The 21,526-nt window shown below is 35.4% G+C and overlaps 1 protein-coding gene across 1 annotated transcript; it reads right to left on the minus strand.

The window, feature by feature from the left end:
* Positions 1-1,515: 1,515 nt before the first annotated feature.
* Positions 1,516-16,351, minus strand: LOC132562291 (probable cytochrome P450 CYP44). Its single transcript, XM_060227031.1, has 10 exons — positions 16,299-16,351; positions 15,874-16,043; positions 7,945-8,182; positions 6,908-7,098; positions 5,014-5,209; positions 4,388-4,562; positions 4,026-4,189; positions 3,560-3,638; positions 2,510-2,672; positions 1,516-1,670 (listed from the first exon to the last, which is right to left on the minus strand). The coding sequence occupies exons 1-10, from the start codon at positions 16,349-16,351 to the stop codon at positions 1,516-1,518; spliced, it is 1,584 nt and encodes a 527-aa protein (XP_060083014.1).
* Between the last annotated feature and the right edge of the window lie 5,175 nt (positions 16,352-21,526).

Raw genomic sequence — 21,526 nt, forward strand, 5'->3', positions numbered from 1 at the left:
AATTGATTCACTAAATGACGATAGTTCGTCAAGTTTTTTTAATAATGTTCGACTACTATTACCAGATATGTATATCGTACATCAAGAAGGAAAAAATGTGACCCACTCTTATTCTCAGTAACGTATATGATACATGGTATTTAAATACATGTACTATTTCATACTACAATAAAATATCTGTATGTCCTTGCTGTCAGTGACTTTCTTATAGATCTTGATGAATTTACCTTATAGCCTAAACTCAGCGTCAGCCATTTCATGGATGTATAACAGTACACACGGACAAATTTGAAAAAGAAATACGCTGAAGTTGAAAATGAGTTAAGCTACATTATACAGGATTCCAAATAAAAAAGGTAGAGTATTAAGTAAAAATTGCACGCGAACTCCCTAGTGCGGTCACCGCCCCGTGGCCAGGGGTCGAATCTCTTATCAGACTCTTAACATACCTATTGTACAAGCTTTATGTTACGAGACAATTAGATACGGAATATTAATGTGGTTGTCAGTCTCCGTGTTTGTATATATTGCTTATCTGATTAAACTTGATGTCGTTGGTGTGATCAAGATGCTGGTATCCACTTTAAAATGTAACTCGGTAACAAATGATTGTTTACTAGGCGTATATCTCGGTCGTTGCTTTAATGTGTCATATGATCCCTAAGAATGAGATTTAATCTCCAAATGAAAACCGGGAAGAAGGATAGCTTGGTCAATAAGACTGCGTGATATATAAAACAAAATAATAGCAAAGGAAAGAATACCCCGATGACTGTAATTACACGACTAGGTTTTCAGTCAGCCAAAAAAAATGTTTTACATATCTATCGATCCAACACTTGTAACCATTTTTATAAAAAAAAAAGTATCAACTCAGAATCACTGGGAATAATAAACAGATGCGCTTCAGATCGAATCTCTTGAAACCCTTCATTGCGAGTTTTTTTTCTGTCAGCTTCCAACAATCATGTTGCTCTCGGGAAATGGAAAATTAACAACAGCGAAAGAACACATATCATGCAGCTTACTGATTGAAGCTAGAAAGCTGTACCTCATAGTTTCGTAGTCGTAAACGTTTGGGGTGAAAGATTATTGTATAAGGGACTGTCGTATCGTTAACTTGTGAGTATGTAAGGTGGACATTATCCTTGTTTTAAAGACATCATCACTATACGAAGACACGCCGCACTTTCCTCTCGGAAATACACTTATTTTGCGATTTCTTTTCATGGTTTTTTTTTTTTGTTTTTTTTTTCTTGTTTATTTTCGCAAACTATCCTCCGTTATAGTTCCAGACTGTGTCCTCCGGTTAGCTCAGTCTTGAGGTCGATTTAATTCACAAATTGTAGATAGGTTTTAAATCACCACACTCTCCTTATTTAAAACGTTTTGATGACAATCCGAAACTTCTGTCAGGAAAAACACACATAGGAACAGTAAGTATAATAAGATGGCCATTCAAAGGGTCAATGTCCGTACCACACGTCTGATGTTCGTAAATGTACTCTGAACGCTTTAATGGCGTTTCTCAAAAGAGAACGTGACAGGTTTGTCTAGAGTTTGAATTATTTGAAATTTCAAACCCAAATCCCGAGTTGAAGTGGTTACTTTGTACGTCTTCAGTAGCTTAGCCATCATCACGTACATATCTTGTTCAGCTATGCGTCTACCTGTAAAACAACAATAGAAACATTAACGATGTATAAAATTTTCTTGTCTACGATAGAAATATTTATTAGGTGTATTCACTGGAGACAACTGTACATACATCATTGCCTTTTACTGAAGACAACTGTACATACTTTATTGTATTTTCACTGAAGACAACTGTACATACTTTATTGTATTTTCACTGAAGACAACTGTACATACATCATTGTCTTTTACTGATACAATTGTACATACTTCATTGTATTTTCACTGAAGACAACTGTACATACTTTATTGTATTTTCACTGAAGACAACTGTACATACTTCATTGTATTTTCACTGAAGACAACTGTACATACTTTATTGTATTTTCACTGAAGACAACTGTACATTCTTTATTGTATTTTCACTGAAGACAACTGTACATACTTTATTGTATTTTCACTGAAGACAACTGTACATACTTTATTGTATTTTCACTGAAGACAACTGTACATACTTCATTGTGATTTCACTGAAGAAAACTGTACATTCTTTACCTGGCACAAGTGTGATGAAGTCTTAAAATCTTTAGCAGTTTCAAAGATTTCATGTCGCTATAAGGTCAGGAGTTTCGAAACTCGACAGATTTTAGTTACATTTATTAGGTTAATTCACATGATTCCCGACGAGAAAACAAATACTTGACATCATAGAAGTCTTAAACCTGAACACATTAAGTTTTATTAGGTTGTACTTTATTTCGACATCTTTAGTAAATATAATATCTAATAAATCTCAAATCCTTATTATAGAAAGGGAGTTTGTTTGATAATTAGTCCGAGCATTTTAAAATAGTCAGTTATTTGTTAATCTTACCTATGCACATCCGTGGACCGTGACTAAAGGGAATGACAATGAATGGGTGGTGCATTTTAAAATGATCACTTCCCCGTATCCAACGCTCTGGCTGAAATTCTGTCGGGTTATCAAAGAACTTTGAAGACATTTGTTGCACGAAAGAACACATTTCTATCGTCGTCTGTGGAAAAGAAACGTTTCACAACAGAAATGAAATCATTTATACCATCATTACTTACACATCGGTAGGAGTATATATCATCATAACGAACATTCAGTTATTGTATCATCTTACATAGTGCTCCTCCTTATGTATCGATATCTGTGATGAATCAGTCAGATATATTCAGCAGACTGAAAATCATTTCAATAGACAAAAAAGCTCGATGGAGTGTTAGTGGTCATTAATTATCTATAAACAAGCGATAAGAAGTGGTGAACCCACCGCTGACATGTCATACATGACAATCATGTCCTGGTCATGACTTTAGCATGAATCAAGGACAACTCCTTCATGCGATTATATCATTATCTAAACGTCAAACTAGGTCGGTCTCCTAACAACGCATTATAATTTTACTTTCAACTTTTTAAGTTTACAAACAGGAATATATCGCGTCATCGAAACGCTTTTAACTGTAACAATGCTGCTTAATTTAAGGTGATGTATCCCGTAGGAATAAATGATATCTGAGTAATGTATTTCATATAGACGTGTAGCAATTACGTATCACGGTAAGATACGTAGAAAATTTTAATTTGACAAGTTGATGATTTAATCTTTAACTATTTGACCACGACCGTCCTTGGAGGATTATTTTCCTGTATCATTAAACTGTTTTGAGAAATGTACGAGTCGAATACCTCATCAAACTATTGACTACGGATGTATATCCGCTTTAAAATAATGTTCCATGATTTGTTATAAGTGGAATCATCATTAATGAACAAAAATTATTTGGAATATTTCTGGTGCGTTTTCTGTAAAAACCGTGATACTGCATATGGTAAACATACGTGCTGTGTCCTGGATAGACCAATGTTACTCAGACAGAAAAAAAAACTTACACCTGCTGGGACCTGGTATCCTCCAAGAACAATGTCGTGATTTATTACCCGCTTTGTGTCCAAGTTTAACGGGAAAAATCTATCGACAAAACAAATAAATAGTATTAATAATACAGAGGTGTAGTATGACTGCAATCATCTCACCTGTGTAGCCAATATTTGTTGACGATTTGCACTATGTGTACACATCACTCAACAGAAAAGATTGATAACTGGAAGAAGTTCACTTTAATTGACCGCTTTAACCTTTACTATCACTATGTCCGACTCTTGATCGACATATGTCTGTTGCCTTTTGGTTCATGATCGACCTGTTTTCGACGTAGCATTTGTCTTGTTTCCTAAAGTGATTTACCACAATACATCAGGATTATCATTGTCAATTAATATATGATTTTATTTAATAATCTCATCTCTTATATGCTGATTAGAATGCATGATCGATATAAGCTATTAGCCATATTACCTATATGATTCCTTGAAGCATGCTTTCAAGTACGTCAGTTTTTTCAAGCAGTCATAGGTAACATATTTGTCTGGCACATTTCGTTGCAGCTCTCTGAATGCCTTTTCCTGAATCTGAGGATTCTTTGCTAAGCAATAAAGTGCTAACAGAAACGTGGGCACAGTCTGCAAGTAAATAATATATTTCTATGGATATCGTACTCATATAACAAATAAATAAAATCACTTCCTTTAATAAAATATCATGTATGTGATAATTATCAGCATTTAAATGTGGCAAATAGTGGAGGGAATGTTTAAATAGATTGAGTACTGCAATTCGACTACGGTTATATATGTTGGCTCTCGTTACAGATTACGTACCGCATTCAGCCCGTCAGCAAATAAGGTAAGTGCCGTGATGCTAAGATCCTCGAAGCTAAGGTTTGTATTAAACAAAAGATATGAAATGAACAGAAACTGCCCTTCTTTCAGGTCTTTATTGGCTGCTAATGTCTTGATACGTGACACAGCTGTGTTCACAAGGTTCTGACCATTGCTTTTAAAGAGAGAAACAATAAGTATATTACAAATAGAAATATCTGTCAAAATGTGTCAATATAATTCTGGTGTAGATCATCTTCAAAATTAATGAATTTGCTGAATATATAATAAAATATATATCGCGATTCGCAAAACTACCAAACCGAAAGATGAAAAATATTATATGACATTTGTAAGACAAACAGGAGATTGTTTTCAATTAAAATGCAATTTCAATATCTTAATGTCAATGATGTATTTTAGATATATTTTTATTGCAACTCTCTGTTTTAAAGCAACAAAATGCAAGTTTGTGATCCTAACTAACATTATTGAAATATAGGCTATCTACGTAAATCATAAATTGATAAATTTGATAATTGTAAATCATATTTTGGATGATTTCATTTGATGGAGAATTCAAATGTGTTCTAGATAGTTCACATTAAATTAGAGTGACGATTTACCTATAAAAGTAGTCCTCCGCTTCATAGTGCCGATCAGAAAGTCTCTGATTGGCTTTGAATTTCCAAGGGAGAGTGAACATCATCTTTGTCGATAAATCAAATATGTCGTAGTTTGCCTGTATCATTCTCTGCGAATGAGAATCAGTACCTTCGTCCAGTGCCCCAAGTCTCTGATCAAAGCAGATCCTAGCAGCAGCTAATGGAAATAAACAGCAAAAGACCTTTAATTAGTCACTGTTTGTGAATATACACCTAAATCAGACTTTGTGTGTCTCCAGTACCTGCTCATTGGACATATTTTTAAATAAAGGTAAATAATTATGTAGCTGAGAAGTGTCATCTACTGTAAATGGTACATTATACATCCTCTTAATATGACCAAATTATAGACCAACTTTCATTACCTCACCGCATATGACAACAATGTAATGCTCTGTAAATGAAAGTTTTAACAAAGGGCCGTAACACTGTAAATGAGAGGTTACGGGCCCTGAATGTGGTTTAATGGACATGATCTTAGTAAGATCGATGTATACACTGATTTTCGTTATCCTACAATGCAGTTCAAATGCAAGCAAACATGAGCTCCGGACGCGAAAATTACATAACTATGTAACAAAGGAGGCTAGGGCCCTGAATTTGAAACATTACACATCGCTCAAAATTACCATTGATTACACCAAGTTTCATTATCTTTTGTTAGCTGTGGGCAAAGTTATACTCCAGACACGAAAGGACCGACTTGATGATGTCCATGGCACAGGGAAGCAAATAAGCACCCGTGAAAGTAAAACTCCACTGGACAACTTGAGTTTACGTTGCTTTTATGTAGAATGATTTAGCTCAGTATGAGACAGCTGTTGTTCTGATCAATGACCTTGGGTAATGATTTAGCTCAGTATGAGACAGCTGTTGTCTGGTTAATGACCTTGGGTAAGGATTTAGCTCAGTATGAGACAGCTGTTGTTCTTGTTAATGACCTTGGGTAAGGATTTAGCTCAGTATGAGACAGCTGTTGTTCTGATCAATGACCTTGGGTAATGATTTAGCTCAGTATGAGACAGCTGTTGTCTGGTTAATGACCTTGGGTAAGGATTTAGCTCAGTATGAGACAGCTGTTGTTCTTGTTAATGACCTTGGGTAAGGATTTAGCTCAGTATGAGACAGCTGTTGTTCTGGTTAATGACCTTAGGTAATGATTTAGCTCAGTATGAGACAGCTGTTGTTCTGGTTAATGACCTTGGGTAATGATAAATATCTCAAATGGTATGTGTGTTGACTGAACTGGCAAGCAATATGGTGTTGTAGCTTGTTATCTGTAAAATCGTACATAGTATTACCTCCAGGATGAACAGGAAACCAAAGGATACATAACTCGGGTGGAAAATAGCTGCCTTGATCCTGTTTCATATACTATCGTGTGTAAACAGTAAGAAATCCTACGAAGATGGAACTAATTTATAGATGTTGAATTGATCATGCCAGACCGTATTTTGTTGGTTTTTTTAATCATGAATGCGAATTGCAAATCAGGCTGAAATATGAGTATGTTGCGTAACAGAAGTGACGTGTCGGAACAGGACGAATTCGAATGAAAGAGCAAATGTTCCTTCTAATAACATACTCTGTGGTGAAATATGAACGAGATATGATGTACAGGGCGTTAGCTGAAACGGCTAGATAGCATTACAAATGGCAAGCAGGAAGTGACGTGCACGTTAGTCGCAGGAACAATGAACGACGTGTTCTTGAACATAAAATAAGGTCACATTGGGATATGTTAATAGTTCCAACTTTTAAAACGCATACACTAAAATACAAACGGAAAGAGTTAAATAGGTTAATTTTGTTTTACTCAATAGTTATTCTTACAATACAATAAGACTTTTCTCACTTTCTAGGTTCCACCTTGCCATGAGGTTATTGAAATGTGGAATACTCCCCGTGTTGTCCACCATGTTGTCTATTTTGTCAATGACGTCATCAGCTACTTCATTTACATATGGAAGAAATTCAGCTACATCTTGGAGTCGCATCATCACTGGCTGAATAGCTTTCCTCAATGTACTCCAAACTTCGCCATTTCTGTAGGGTGTAAGGAATTCAGTTCAATACTGATAGTTTAGTTAATGTCATTTCTAAAATTTGAAAAAGTGTATTGGATTTTAAAATGATCATACATAGCAAATAAATACATCAAGTAAAGTCGTCATTTATTGAAGACAGTAAATAAATCTGTGGATCTTTGTATCTTGATTCCACGATCTCTGTGTTAGTGAGGATTGTTGATTTGTAAACTAGTTCTATAACGCTATCACCTTAGAACATATATATCTGTATGTATACATAAATACAGATGATGATAAACGACTACTTTGGACACGGAAAAGGTGGACACGGTTGTCGATGAAGACGATCTGATAATATTTTTTGGGACTGAAATATTTGACGATGCTTATTCAATACATTTCTGCTACTTCGTTTGGATTTGGTTTAATGTACATATTGTGACTTTTGTGTTTTTTGAGTTTGCATTTTGTTTCAATGGCGTAACGTTTGATATATGAGCCACATTTTTTACCATTTTAAACGACGTCATATTATTTATCATGATATCGTATCTTCTTTTTATCTAAGTCGATATCATTGCTTAGATGAAACAAGGATTTCTTTTTACGGAAGAAACGGATTGCAACCTACAAGTTTATCTAATTCTGTACGATGTGACAAGCCGCCGGCCATATGTTGTTTTGATCTTTAAATAAATCATTTGATCACATTTCAAAATGAATGTAACATGTATTCGTACATTGTTATAATCAGATCATTTCATCAGTATACTGTGCTGTTTGAGTTTTTTCTCTAGTGTAACACATGTATAATTTTATATTAACCTGATATTCGTTATAAAGTTTCTGTTAACATACTAACATGTTGCCAAGTCCAGGCGACATATTTCTGGATTCCCGATACTTCTTCGAACTCTCCAGGATAGGGACAATGTGTGGCCACACTCCTTCGTGTTTGTAGACTGTTTGAATGTCGTCTGGGTCGAACAATCGGACCGCCGTACTTTTGCCGATAGTTTCCTTCATAATAGAACCGTACTGTTTCCATCTTGATTCGAGCACGGCCTGGTAATGTGCTACGTCATGCTGTCGAAAAGGACCTACCAAATGTTAAAGACATACGTTATCTTAATAACTTCATAGTGGGAGTGATAGATTTGTTAGGCTGTTTAACAGAAACGCTTGTTGTTATTGTAGTTATTCTTCACAAAAACCTTATGACAATGTTGAACCAGTCATCATGTATACAGCCATAGGGTCTGTATATTGAATTCAAAATATATCAAGTAATTTACTTTTTTTAAGTCAATCAAATAAATAAAAATAATGATTTGTTTTCAAACTGAAATGTCCAGGAGTACTGCACGAAAAGTAGCCATGTCACTGAGCAGCTAGACCTTCTATCATCTTCCGAATACCAAAACAAGCCTTAGCAACCTTGTTGCATTCCTGCATTGTGTTAGACGCAATTGTCTAAGGTTTGCTAATAATCCCATCAGGAATGGAACCACTATACTGCTGATAAGGATAAGGAAAGTGAGACTACGAACGAGACCAAATGCCCGGTTTCGACCAATCAGATGCCAGAAAATGGTGCCCCTTTTGGTGACAAATAAAACTCAGGCTGCAATAGTGACCGATGTCCAATATTCTTTCCACATACCAATTTCCAAGGACAATATTCAAGTTTCGACCAGTCAGAAGCCCGAGTTGAGCGGCCATTTTGCAAAGTTTCATTAAGACTATTTATGTAGAACTATTTTTGTCGATATAATTCCATGCCATCAGAGCACGCGGAAATCAGATCCGAGAAAATGTACTGCACAACTAGACATAAAACTGATCATGTTTGCAAAGTTTAGTGATAACCCACTGAGTACAATAAATTGTAGTGTCCAAGAATAGCCACGAATACGGCGGCAGAATCATAAAAATAGCCACCATAACCCGTCCAAAACACCACATATCCTCCTTAACTTGTTTGTAGTGTCAAAAAACAACTAAATACTAAATGTCGTGGAAACGGACAATATTTGGATTTCGACAAATTAGAGGCCATAGAGTGGGGACTATTTTGTTGTAATGTGAAACAGGCTATGAACGTGACCGGTGTTCCATGAATACTCTACAAACAAAATTTCATTGACACTGGATTATAATAAGATTTCCACCAATCAGAGACAGAAAACGGAATGATATTTATAAAGATAATTAAAACTAGAATTGCAATTCTGAGCAGTAGCGGAAGTCACTCAAACTCCATAAACCCGCTCCGAACACTACCTGATCCTCTCAGGTGTTTATGATGTCAAGATACACGTAAATACAAAATATGATAGGCATAGGACAATATCTAGATTTCGACCGACCAGGTGAAATAGGCAGGCGACCATTTTGTTGAAGTGTGATTTTGAGGCTACAAAAGTAAACAGACCCATGGTATCCGTACTAAACTTCATGGAAATCTGAAATTTAAATTTAAATCTATCAAAGAAAAACATAAAAGAAAACGCATGACAACATAGTCATAATCCAATTCTAATTCCAGAAAACTTTTAAAAAAAATATGAACAAACAAAACAAAGATAACCATTGAGCATTGAGCATTGAGACTCCTGAAAAAGGAGAATAGGACTAGTTGTTCCGGAATAGTAAGTGTCTCTTGCTTTACCGACACCCGCCATGTACAATGTCACGTTCTCAGAAGAGATAAAGGTATTTACAACTGACCCAACAGGCAAACTAACGAACAGCAAACATGTCCAGCATCATATCATACAGATAATTCGAATATTTCCGAATGAGATCACAATGGAGACCATAAAACGTTTTCATTAAACTGCATAATTTGATATTCTTGTTTACAAATTTGTCGTCAGTTGCCGAATTCCTGCTCGAAAATCATGATAATGGGAACAGGCCCTTGAGTATCGAATCAGCTGTGGCATGTGAATACCATAGTTTGGAGATATTGCTTTCCAGAAATGGAAAAATTCACAATAGAGAAATTGAATCATCACGTTTATCATACTGCATGGTAGAAAGTTGTCTATGTTGGTTTCGGTGAAGGACAAAATGGAGAAGAGAAATGGTCAACTTTCTTGTTATTCTAAGACAAAACGCCATCAATGCAAGGTTAGGGTTACCCATCCTTTTAAATATTCTAAAAATCAAATGACCTTGCAAAGTCTTTTTGACCTGTTTTGATAAGCTCTTCAATAAATTCGGCCTCGAATAAAACCAAAACCAAGTCAGCCAAAAGACCAGACAGTTTCCATATGTGTGACAAATTCTGTTGGAAGGTCTTACCACCACACTCGACGAAGATGTTGTCAACCAGAAACTCGATGATTTTGATGATATTGATCTTCCTATAGTTGTGGTAACGCACAACGCACAAAAAAAACTTCGATCTGCGCACATCGTGCATACATTGTGTGCACACAAGCAGGACACAGTATCGTGTGCACAACAGGATCTCACATTTTGTGCGGTTTGGAGAGAAAATAGTTGGCTAATATTACGAATTGAAAATAAAGCGGAAAATTCCTGAAGATAAATAGCGATCACATGAACATTAAATTTGATCGGCGATTATAAAAATAATTTTTGATTAGACAGTTTTTGAAATAACACTTTACCTGCATTAATTAGTCTTATCGTATATGGTTTTACACCTCATAAAGAGACGAGTAGTGGTTCCTCTGGCCACAAAAGTTTATCTTTATACGGGTATATATGTGATAGGTTCGGATCCGTACCGGTTGGGTCGCCCATGTAAAAACACAACACTTGAGATTTACCTGAGCACTTATGTATATACATTTATTGTTTTCAAAATGAATGAAAAATCAGAGTAATACATAAATAAAGAAAATTTCCTTTGTGACGGTAGGGAATTTTAAATGATGAATTACTGTGGTATAAAGGGAAGCCCATTAAATGTTTACATATATGATATATGTATAATGTGTTTTTGTACTCTAAGGCTGGTCACGTGTGGCTCTTTGTAAACAAATCACTTAAAAAATACGAGTGTATGTAATTATTCAGTGTGTAATTGATATATCTACAAGTGTCCAACCTATATATAAACGGGATAATTAGGAAATATACTTAGGTGTATTCTTCTATATTTAGAAAATAAATAAACAATATCCCACACTTATATATAAGTCATTTTATGATTTATATATTTACCACGATAGAATCGCACATTTGTGCGATAGAACCGAACAACGTGCGCACAAATGTGCGCTAACTTATTTCGTTCAATTTTCCTATGATGCATACATCGTACAGATGTCGTGCGTACATCGTGTAGATATCGTGCGCACATCGTGTAACGGTGTACGATCCCACAACTGTACGTTTCTCCTTTGATTTGGACACATTTTGTATGAAATACGCTGAAGTATAGTTCACAAGTATATACACAAGCGGGAAAATGAAACACAAGTTTATTTTCGATAGATATTATTTTACACGATTCATTGATGATAAGTTCATTGTTTGGGTTTCTCGATTATTCCATCATTACTGAAGGCATTTTGATGGTTTTTGTTGTCCTATCACAGACGGCGTTTGCACGAATAGTGTTAAAACAAGGGTATCCTATGCTGTTATTTGAGGGATATTATTCCACTCCCGAATAAGGGACAGCACAAACTGAGCGACGTTATATGGAAGTTGACGCGCTTCCTAACACTCCTGTCCAGCGCGTCACACAAATGTTCAAATGAGGATTAATCTCGATTATGTGGTGGCTAATCAAGGACTGGGATGCTGTTTCGAGACAGAAAGTCACGACATACCCCAGCAACACGGGGCCTCGCGTTGTCCTGCTGCAACGTAAAGTTATGTCGATGGTTAAGAGGAAAGGCCTGTAATAATGTTTGGGCCATGTTACTGCTTTAAGATAGCGATGGATAACATCAAGAGGTGTTCTAATGCCTTGCGATATCCCTGCCCATACTTAAACCGACCCATCCCAATCCCACCAACAAATCTGCCGAATATCTCTCTAGGCGACGTCGATAGACACGTTGTCGTCCATCTGACCTATAAATTGTAAAGCGTCTTCAATAGGAGTATATTCATAACGCCGTTCACCTTTCTTGGAGAAGAAAGCTCTAATAACAAGAGAACGAAGACAGAGTGGTAAATTCAACCTTTAATGAATGAATTCAACATAAATCGGTAAGTTCATATCCTTAAAAGCGCATTCTTAATGACTGTAATACCAAAGCATGATTAGCTTATATTCCGTCTTTTGAAAAATTGCATAATGTTAAGGTGTAGATTCCTTCGTTATCAAGAAAGCCCAATTCTTTTGGTATACAGCAATTGTAATAATGTTTGGGCCATGTTCTTGGACGCCTTCTCTGCAGGCACAATGACATACTTGTCATGTAAATCTTAAGTAGATTTAACATCAAGATTGAGGAGAGTTGACATGTGTTTGCCATGTCAAGCTAAAATTATTTTACAAATAATGGACCGAATGGACTTTACCCAGTCAGAAAGTGAATCCAAAGCAGCATATTCTCGTTTCACCCATTCAATTGCATAGTTGTCAACAGAATAAGTATCTTCGAAGTATATTCAAATTAACTGACAGCTGGACTATTGTTATAAGAAGGAGTTAAACAAGACAAAAAACTGACGGAGGACTAGCATTTACATTTACATTCAGTTGTTGCAGCGCATGTTTGTAGTTAGAGAGTCTGGATGTAATCGGCTTGAAGTAACTGTAGGAAATTACAGGTGTGTTTTGCTTTAAATGTTAGATTGAACAGACATCTGGTGTAAAATATTGCTAATTTTTATAGCGTCCACTCCCTGATGTTCAAACTCAATATTAAATTGGCAGATTGTTGGAGAATCGTGAACAAGTTAAAAAACCTGATTTGTCCCACATCATCAATAATTTTGTAAAGTTTAGAAGCTTATTTCCACAGTTCACAAGCAGCAGTATTAGGAAGGAGAGAGGAAGTGAATATAACGTAGTTCAAGCGTGATGGACACCTACTGGTTTCTGTGCTGTATCCATTAGATTTTCAAACGTAACAGTATAAACGCTGTATTTATTGTTATGTCTAGGGTTACGATTACGTCTTGTTTGGAGGAGTGGAAAAAACCATAACGTTAGTGTTACTGCATCCAGGATAAATTTTCTACATAGTCCACGAGGTCATAAAATGTTCGTCTAAGGTAGAGTGTGCTCTATGTGGGGTCATTTGTACGATGGTGTATTTTGTCCCAAATACGGACACTCTTCGATTGTATAGCATGGTCTGGGAGGATGAAATGTTGATTAAACATTGATTCTCTCCGCGGTTCACTGCTGAACGATGACCATTTATATGTTGTCATAACTGTCATTTTGTTTCACCAAAATATATTAAACCACAAAGAGCACATTTCATACCATAAACAACATTGGTAGTTTTTACAATTTAGGGGTTCAAAGCTTCGGATAGAATTAACTTTACTTGCCAGAGAACTATTTATTGACAGTTTTGAAAAGCTGAAAAACTCCACAGTATCTCATTGTGTAAGTATATCCGTTAGTTTAATTTTGCATTGTGGAAATGAGTTTAATTTTGTATGGTTGAAATGTTGCTGCGTAGTTTTTATAGTACAACAGGTAGTACAACTTTGTATAAAATTAATAACGTCCCCGAAGGCAATCCTAGATGAAGTTTGTATAGGTCTGTGCCATTGGGGCATATCAAGGGAGTCCTGTTGATACTGGGCGTCGAATCAATCATTAAGCTACTTGTTTTTCTCATATCCATGATGAAAAGCAACTGGGTTAGAAGTGCTCTCGGTGACACAACTACCCACCAGCGGAAACACTCGTTATGGTACAAAAACATCAAGAAAATACCAACATGTCAACTTGAGCATAAATCCAAACGTTAATTCCGTAAATCTAGGGCAAAATGTAAAACAAATAAAGATAGAGATTCCTGAAAAAGAACAAGGAAAATAAGACCAGGTGTTCCAGATGAGTAAACGTTTTCTTCTTCATCGCTGACACCCGCAATGTAAACCATACTCAATCCAAGTAATTAATGTCATGTTCACAAACAAGGAAAAGGTATGAAACGACAGACCTAACAGACGAACTATCGGGAATCAAATACGTCCAGCTTCATATCTCAAAAAGAAATAGAATATTTAACAATGTGATCACTATTACGACAATAGAACTTATCCATAATTGCCATGAATCGGCATATTTTGAAACCTTGTGTTTACGAGTTTTTTCCGTCAATTGACGACTTCTTTCACGAAATCGTGATAATGGGAACATGCCCTCAAATGTCGAATCAGTGGTGACATGAAAATACCATAGGCTTGGGATAAAGGTTTATTACTATCCAGTGATGGAAAATACACAATAGGGAAATTGAAATCATCACATTTGTCATACAGCTTGGTGAAAAGCTGTCCCTGTTGGTTTCGTTGTAGGAAAAGATCGAGAAGAGTCTGTCGTGTCCTAACCCTAACCCAATTCTGGTTTGCATATACGATAGACGTGGTCAATGCGGCCATTTTGGATGAGAATTTAATTCGATTACGAGATAATCTTAGAAACCACTCGCATGATTCTCATGGTGCTTCGAAACCATGGTAAATATAACGTCTAGTAGAGCAATGTACTTTGTTTCGTACGGAGTGACGTAATGTTACGTAACAATAGAAAAAATAGCAACAAGACCCCGAACTAAAACAATCAGAGCCCAGGGATTGGAGAACATTTCGTGGAAATATGAACGTGAGGTTATGAAAGTTACCGGTGTCAAATAATCACGCTACATATCTTATTTTGACTAGGTCACTTCCTTTTCAGAGAAACATGCGCTGTCACGCTATTGTCCCTTCCATCAAATTACATTATGTCTAATCACACTGAACAGCTATTAGAACACATGGCAGCCATCTTGGTAGTCAGACCCCAGAAAATGGAAGGTGCACAACTAATGATCTTGTATGTAGTGGCGGATGAGAATCTATTGGGCAGTTTCACAGGAAGGTATGGCTTAATAAGTAGGAAACGAAACATTACCAATAAGTCCCTCTAACATCGTTAGTGTGGTTTAATAACAATGAGAGAGAAACGAAACATTACCAATAAGTCCCTCTAACATCGTTAGTGTGGCTTAATAACAATGAGAGAGAAACGAAACATTACCAATAAGTCCCTCTGACATCGTTAGTGTGGCTTAATAACAATGAGAGAGAAACTAAACATTACCAATAAGTCCCTCTGACATCGTTAGTGTGGCTTAATAACAATGAGAGAGAAACGAAACATTACCAATAATTCCCTCTGACATCGTTAGTGTGGCTTAATAACAATGAGAGAGAAACGAAACATTACCAATAAGTCCCTCTAACATCGTTAGTGTGGCTTAATAACAATGAGAGAGGAACGAAACAATAACTATATATATATAAGTCCTCCTAACGTCGTTTGTGTAGCTTAATAACAATAAGTGAGAAAAGAAACAATAGCAATGAGTCCCCCGACTTCGTTGGTGTGATTTGATTTTCAAAATTCCTCATTTCGCTTTGAAATTTCCAATTCAGCACCGACATCATGAGCTATTCATATTTTTTCTCTATTGAAAACAATATTAAATTTATATCGATTTTTGTTACTTCTATATAGAACCACGTGGATCTTGAATGCGGTCATTACATCATATCCGTGTAATGTCAACCTCTTTGTGCAAACAAAAATGTATAACAAATTTTTCAACAGTTGCTTGATAATTACCTGTGTATTGCATCAGCGTTCCGATAACAGGCAATCCAGATGGTCCAGGTATCTCTTTAAAGGGTTTAGCTTTGACATACGCCTCTTCAACATCAGATCCCTCAAAATTACTCTGGTGTTTTGCACAGGCCGTGTGACAGAAACTGAAAATGCTCTTCGTACAATTATTTCTGGAAAACAATTGTTTCTTAAAACACAACATATCAAATTGTTCGTAAGTTACATCGAAGTGATAGGTAGCACTTTTAAATAGTGAAGTGAATTACTGTGATATTGTTGTAGTAATAAGCACTCGTTTCGCTTCAGTTAATCAAAAGTATACAACGTATACCTGTAAAAGGTACAGGGAAGCGTTCTATGTAAAATATATACCCTCACGAGTGTGTAGTGAGATCAGGCTACAAATCCTCACCATCGTATCTCACACTTGGTTTAATTCTGCACGTCTTAAAACGCCTCCACGAAATATTGTCCTCATGCTAGTCTATGTTAAACTCTTCTGGATGTCTTTGACAAAATACCAATAGAATAAACGTTGGAATTTTGTTAAAATAAACCCCGCTATGTCGAAATACTTGGAAAAGTAATAATCAGAGGTTGGGCATAGACTAGCATGTGCTGATCACCCGTGAACGAGTACCTGTATGACGTAATAATATTCAAGACTAATTAGGTAATGGTAATTAATAGACAATCATTTGATAGGTAATGACGAAAATAGAGGGCCATGGAATTAATGTTTATTATCATGTAGTAATTGACATCAACGTCCATGATAATGGACAATTAGAAACAATGGAAAATAACCATGACAATGGTTCATTAAATTTACTTGGGAACGTCTCAACATATATCATCCAAATGACGTGGTCACTAATTTCTAAAATCATATATTTACAAAACCGTTAAATTCCATACGCCTCTTGTTTGCCTTCCCTTATATCTTATATCGTATTTGCCTTTCTTTATATGTTGCTACATATATCTAGTGTAGAACTTGATTGCGTGAGACCGTGCTATAATTATCAACTCAAAGGTAATCGGGTCCATGAAGTATTTCTCAACCAATTTTTTTTATTTTACAAATGATCAGGGTGAGAAACTCTAAACTAATGATCTGATGTTATGAATATAAAATTTAACCAAAACCAAGGAATTTTAACCTCAACCAATGACCTTTAAGCTCAACCAATAGCCTTTAATTCAAAGCAATAAACTTCAACCAACAGAAGTGTTTTTATTTCAAACGTAGCCAGGGAAGATCTTAGGCCTTTAAAATAACCGTTGATATTGTGCTATATGTTATGAATATGCTATGATTTACCTTGTATGATGTTGTGCTATATGTTATACATATGCTATGATTAACCATGTATGATGTGCTAACGTATTCAGGTTATGAATCTGTCATGGTTTGAGAGGTTTTTTCATATAAGTATACTTAATTCCTGGAGATTTGTATTTATTGTGCAACTGGTATAACATCATAGAAAATTAATGAAAATAACACTTTAGCAGATTTACAACAGTTGCGAACACAAGACTAGAAACCTCAAGAGGTTGTTTACTTGTAACACAACCTTCGATTCCTTGGTAAACTTTCATTTCCATGGAAGTCAGCAAACGATACAACGCAAATTACATAATTACCGAACGCATTGAAGATGAAGCTGTCACGTTAGACATTTCAATAGGATTTGTGTCATCATCAGTCATATATTCAGTCGCGTAGTAACTTTGTTACATGAATAATTCACATTTCTTGTGTGTCTAATAGTTTTTGTCTCATACACTCGTGCTGTTCGATCTTAAAAGATACTAAAATATAAGACACACTTATGAAACTTAAGCCACAGATTATTTGTGTTACTACATTATTAAATATCCTCTATATAACCTCAGTGAGATTAGTAATTTAAACAAATGATCAGTAACATTTAATATGATAACATTTGCACTGCACATTACGAAGATCAACCGACTACACCCAACTGTTGTCCAAAAACACGCTAAGAAACTAAATCTCACAAAATCATCAAATCTGCCTCTAATTTCAAGAGAGTATGTTTACTGCATTTAAACCGCTCAAACACTGCACAATTAATTAACGAAGTTCAATCAGTAAAACGTTTGGGGAATTCAGGATCTAACTTGTGCGTTCGGATAATCATGCATACACGTACATATGATGATGCTCCCAGCTTGTTAACGACTTTTATATTTAGAGAGAAACATACAATGCATATGAACATCGAGGTAGATGAAAAAACACACATTGGTTTTACAGTTTACATGCTCCAACTGATCATCAAGTATAGTGAATTTAGGTAAAAAAAAAACAAGTTTGGTGACAATATCACTTGTAACTACTGATTTCATATTAATAAAACATGAATGTTGACTTCTGCAGAAAAGTTTTTTGCCATGACTCATAAATATTAACGAATGAAGATGTACAATGTATTAAAAATCAACCGGCAGACTTCTTCATCTGCATCAATCCGACTACCACGTTTGCTGGAAGTCTCTTATTTCACTACAGGTCGACATTCCACGCATGTCATATTCTAAAGTTTGTAACTTGTAACCTTTAAAGTGATACTACATAAATGTGTCTCTATCCGTGAAATGGACACGGTAATATTATTGTTCTCAGTTTCTTTCGCTATTTTCATAAAAAAATTTTACTTCAGCAAAATAGAATATATCCTCAATCTTTCCACATGGACTAACCGCATGGTCTCATTCAAACAAGATATTTTGTGTTTATAATTCGATAGCCCCCAATTCAGTAACTGGCAATATGCCATATGCACATGCAAAATGTCTCCTGAGGATAACTGACACGTCATTTTAGATATAACTTCAGGCAGAAGGAAGCAAAAACGAAGGATTATTATAACCTACCGTATATTTAAGCAGTCATGCATATGATTAACTACAGGTGTTAGGTTTGTTTCTTCTGTGGATGAAAACAAAAAGGATGGACTTGTTTGAGGTTAACTGTTTTTATATGTACAGCAGCTTATCCGACTTACGCGCGCACACACAGACACACCCTCTTTCACACCCTCGTAACACACTACACATATACTCAAACACACACCCTAATAACACACACACTACGTGCATCTACAGGGTATATTGTGAATATACATATAAATCAGTAATTTCCTCCTGCATCGAATATAATTTCTCAACTGTAAATTATGTATTAAAATTCTTCTTGTACTCTGAAAATTCAATGTACACGTACATATCAAAATCTGGAATTGTAATGTAACTTATGGTACAATCGTAGCGTCAATCAAAGCACGTTGGTGATCTAGACATTTGTATCGAAAAAAAGAACTGTAATTCCAACTCACAAAATCCTTTCAGTCATGTTTTCCATGCTGCATTGTCGCTGAGATTCATATTTTGCATCAATCAGCCCTAGATATTCATGTAATTATCTTGTTTTTATTATGATTGTTGGCACATGTGTATATGTATAGAGCTGTGTGAGTACGTGTGTAGATACATGTAGCTCTGTAAAACTAGATAAAAAATACCAAAAATAAAAAATATATAATAAAGCAATTTTAATTCATTTATGAAATAAGTAATTACTGGAGGATATATCTCCCTTGGTTGGAATTTGGGACAACGATAACCTCATGATTTAAAGCTGGTAACTTAACTATACAAGTGCCCTTAAAGAATGCCTTGTTGGTCGGATGACTGTGTAATGGTTGAAAGCATATTGAAAAAATAACGCCTACTATAACTAAAATAAGTACTAAGATCGGTTTAAAGTTGTATTGTCAACTTCTCCACATAAACATAACAATCTGTACGGTCCTGATCTAAAAGTAGTATTTGTTGAAACCCCAACATCTCCTGTGTCTGAGATGAAGTGTGTTTCCCACCACCAGTTATTTGTTAGTAATATTATCTGAAGCAGTCGCCAGGTTTGAGAGATTTATGTTTTTATGTCATCCATACGCTAACTATTTGTCGTAAATTTTGTTCTCTACATAAAAGACTGATATATATGTGGTGGTGTATATCGAAATACAAGACAAGGGTATCACAGAAATAGGTTATTGTTGTCAACTTGTGTTTTAGATTTTATTTGTATGGCTCGCTTTAGACAAACACATAACACAACTGCTTAGCATAGGCACATAAACGTGACGTTTTTTTTTTAAATTGTTAATTCAAAATATACCAGGAATATTCATAACGGGTATCTATTTTTTGATGTCGACAATTTGGCTGTTCTTCATACTCCTACTAAGGTTCAACCATTTAAGTTCTAACCACCAATGGCAAGTTCTGGATGTGAGGCCCTACTGCTTAGTTCTGTTTGTTCTATCATCAGCTATCACTTCTACTCATTATCTTTTGAACATTTCTAATGGCCACGGGAAGTGCTTGTGAATCTGTTTTTTCAAGTTTACGAAGAAATTGTTTTACGGCTGTGAACTTTGGATATGTCCGTAAAATCAGCGTGCTCACTGTGATCACTGCGGGTCATGTCACGATATGTCTTTTCAACATTTTGAAATGTGGGGGAAAATGCTAATCCATCAATATTCTAATCACGAAAATTAATACAGTAGTTTTCCGACAAAATAGTTTATACTCCTTAACTATTGAGTTACTGACGTTCTTTATGAGATAAAATTTGCTCTGCGTGGTTTAGTCTATGTTGGCGAAACAATCGGACAGGTAATGCACTGCTGTTATAACAAACGAACTAAAAAATGTTACTGTTTTTATAACAAGTCCGTGATATTAAAAGTGTTAAGTTACGATGAAGGGAATATAAATTGCGGAATATAAATTGCAATATGAGTGTTGAAATCTGAGCTAGATAATTAGTGAAACGAGAACATGTTATATTAGATACACTAACAAAGTAAGTTCAATCCGCCAGGTCTATCATTCGTTAAATAGTCAGCAGTTTAAATCTTAAAGAAAAAAATACATCAGTGTACCTCTATGTCGATGTTCAATTCACTCATCAAGACGTACATGACAAGTATTTTATTTTGTCTGCAGATCAGACCTCCAGTAATTTGATCCTTGTCTGCAGCTATTATTACATTTCTCGGTATACAGAAGACTTTTTCATTACGAAAAACCTCCCATCTATACATTATGCAATCTTGCTTAAGTAGAAATATTGGTTAATCATGCTCCAGTGTCACAAACATTCATACGGTCTATTAATGATAAGGCCATCCCTCGTTTATAATGAATTCTTAAACTTCATAAAATCCATATTGCTGGCCGATGCTGATGAATCAAACAGCATAATGATATTGACTACATGCCATTCGTAGATATACCATGGATACCGATCACTTATTCAAAGCATGTATACATACAAACTCAGATCTTCTGTATTCGTTTTGCAAAGCAAACGATAATAACACAAAGATACATAAAAAAATATAGATTAGAAATAATGAAAAAACTCACCATGTATGTACGAGTTATTTTAATACAAATAACCAACAGAAACGAAATATTATAAAACAGTGATAATTAGACCAAATTAGGAAATCTGACGAATCTATAGTACAATTAGAAAAAAACTACTGCCAATATTGTTAAGGTTAAGCTTTCTTATATCCCCATTGTCAAAAACCTTAATATAGCA

The sequence above is a fragment of the Ylistrum balloti genome, unplaced genomic scaffold (genome assembly GCF_031769215.1).
Source record: "Ylistrum balloti isolate Yb309-2 unplaced genomic scaffold, AGI_CSIRO_Ybal_v1 Utg371388, whole genome shotgun sequence".
Taxonomy (NCBI): Eukaryota; Metazoa; Mollusca; class Bivalvia; order Pectinida; family Pectinidae; genus Ylistrum; species Ylistrum balloti.

Excerpts from the sequence above, each read along its gene's own strand:
- LOC132562291 (XM_060227031.1), bottom strand. The coding sequence starts at position 16,351 with ATGAGGACAATATTTCGTGGAGGCGTTTTAAGACGTGCAGAATTAAAC. Across the intron at positions 16,044-16,298 it reads CGTGCAGAATTAAACCAAGT|AAATAATTGTACGAAGAGCA; the intron begins GTGAGATACGAT and ends ATTGTTTTCCAG. Across the intron at positions 4,563-5,013 it reads GCGGAGGACTACTTTTATAG|CAATGGTCAGAACCTTGTGA; the intron begins GTAAATCGTCAC and ends TCTCTTTAAAAG.